The sequence below is a fragment of the Chinchilla lanigera genome, unplaced genomic scaffold, assembly GCF_000276665.1.
Source record: "Chinchilla lanigera isolate Chin_1 unplaced genomic scaffold, ChiLan1.0 scaffold00013, whole genome shotgun sequence".
Classification (NCBI taxonomy): Eukaryota; Metazoa; Chordata; class Mammalia; order Rodentia; family Chinchillidae; genus Chinchilla; species Chinchilla lanigera.
In genome coordinates, this window is record NW_004955414.1 from 22,614,651 (window position 1) to 22,617,015 (window position 2,365).

The 2,365-nt window shown below is 44.1% G+C and overlaps 1 protein-coding gene across 1 annotated transcript; it reads right to left on the bottom strand.

Annotated features, from left to right (window-relative positions):
• Positions 1 to 1,146: 1,146 nt before the first annotated feature.
• Positions 1,147 to 2,070, bottom strand: LOC102004059 (olfactory receptor 2D3-like). Its single transcript, XM_005380178.1, has one exon. It carries the CDS (start codon positions 2,068 to 2,070, stop codon positions 1,147 to 1,149), a length of 924 nt encoding a protein of 307 aa, XP_005380235.1.
• Between the last annotated feature and the right edge of the window lie 295 nt (positions 2,071 to 2,365).

Below are 2,365 nucleotides of genomic sequence, written 5' to 3' on the forward strand. Positions count from 1 at the left end.
AGACTCAGGTTGCACTGGTGTGACAATCCCAGTCCAGTGGTCCTATGTCCCCAGGCAGTTCACGGTACAGGCAAAACCCAGACACAAACTGTAGGGTCAGCAGTTTATGCACCACCTGATTTTGTGTCTCCAGTCAGTTCAGGACACATACAGGAACCAGATGCAGGCCAGAAGGGTAGCAGTCACAGAATGCCTGTGCCTTTGATCCCCTAGTGGGTCCAGGGGAAATTAAAGCATGGACTCAAACCACGGGACCAGCAGCTCCTGGAGCGCTCGCTCACCTGGTGCAGGGCACACACAAAGAGGGGCTACATGCTCCCCCTCCAGCCAGAGAAGTACCTGGAGCTTCTGAGTGAGGACCTCCTGTCTGCTGCAGTGCAGGAAGGGCTGTCTGTAATTGTGGTGGGGTCCTGGGTCGCCCGCTCTGCCTTCAGGAAGTAGCTGGGAAATACCTGGCTCTCTCCGGGAGTTTCAGCTGGGAATTCTGGCGGATGTGAGCAAAGCATGGACTTGAACCATGGGACCAGCAGCTCTTGGAGCACTAGCTCACTTGGTTCAGGGCATACATGTGCTGAAAAGTTCTGTTTTCTTAATTTTAGGTATACACTTAGAAAAATTCTATCATTTGTTATTCCTTCAATTCATTCTTTTCATTTTCACAAATGGTAAATATGGCGGGAATATATATGTTCACTCATTTGTTTCCACTGTACGCTCCTAGAATCTTTGATATATTGTTATATGTCTACATTTTAAAATTTCTGTATTTACTTCTATGGGACAGGAGAGAAATGAGTGATCCACACTCCTTCCTTCCTTATTCTTTCCTCCATTTCTTCTTTCCTCCCTGGCTCCTTCCTTCTTTTTTCTTCCTCTTTTCCTTATTTTCTTCTTTATTTCCTTCCTTGTCTTTCTACTTTATTTCCTTTCTATCATATTTCCTTCCTTTCTTTTTCATTCATTTAATTTCTTCATTCTGAGTATCACAGTGATTTGCTCTGAGTAGGAAATATATTGAAAGATCTCAGGAAAATGTAAGAAGAAAAATGGAGGAATAGGATAAAATTTGAAAATTTTTTCAAGAAAGTTTCTCCTCTCCATATCACCAAGATTGTCAGTAAACTAACAGATCACCATCACCCAAAATTATGTTGCAGTTACTCTCTTGAGAGCTGCTTTGACATCCTTGTTTCTTAGGCTGTAAATGATGGGGTTCAGCATGGGTGTCACAGCAGAGTAGAACACAGATATCATTTTATCCCTTTCATTCATTACCTTGGAGTTCGGTCTCATATAGGCAAATATTCCTGAGCCATAGAAGAGAATAACAACAATGAGATGGGAACCACAGGTGGAGAAGACTTTGAGCCTTCCCTCTGCAGACTGCACGTGGACCACAGTGGAGATGATATTCCAGTAGGACATGAGGATGAGGGAGACAGGAGCCAGGAGGATTACCACACCCATTGCAAAGATGGCCATTTCTGTGCTGTAAGTGTCTGCTGAAGCCAGCTTCAAAAGGGCAGGAGGCTCACAGAAAAAATGGTTAATCACATTGTTTCCTCGGTAGGGAAGACGCAATGTGAATGTGGTGTCCACCAGGGACACAAAGGCTCCACTGGCCCAGGACACTACAGCCAGCTGGACACATACCCCATGCGTCATGATGGTGGAGTAGTGCAGTGGCTTGCACACAGCCACGTACCTGTCATAGGACATCACTGCCAGAAGCGCACACTCTGAACCCCCAACCAGAAGTAAAACAGCTATCTGTATTGAGCATCCAACAAAGGAAATGGTTTTCCTCTTCACCAGGAAGTGGACAAGCACTTGAGGCACTGTGGTGGTAGAAAAACAGAGATCAGCAAAGGACAAATTTCTGAGGAAAAAGTACATGGGTGTGTGGAGTCTTGGGTCTGTGTGGATGAGCACGACCATCAGCAGGTTTCCCAAAACGGTCAGCAGGTAGATGGCCAGAAAGAAGAAAAAGAGCAGAACTTGTGTCTTTGGATCTTGTGAGAGGCCCAGGAAGACAAATTCTCCCACAGAAGTTTGGTTGTTCTCTCCCATGAGTGTTTAGTCCTGATTATACACCAGCAACCAGAAAAGAAATATATTAACCATCTATTTCAGAAAATCTGAGTGGCTTAGTTATTTTATTTAGCAGTGTCTAACATGATGTTCTTGATTGCTGTCTTCCAACAGCTTCAGTATCAAAAAAATGAGTTTTCTTTTGGCTTATTAGCCCTGACCATTTTAAGTTGTTGCTATTATTTCCCCATTTGTATCTTATACCTGCACCAATGGAAGAAAGATCATCCCAGATTTCTAGATGACCAACCCATGGCTGGATCATGTAATGACT

What these genes read in the sequence shown, in the direction of transcription:
- LOC102004059 (XM_005380178.1), bottom strand. Translation starts at nt 2,070, where the DNA reads ATGGGAGAGAACAACCAAACTTCTGTGGGAGAATTTGTCTTCCTGGGC.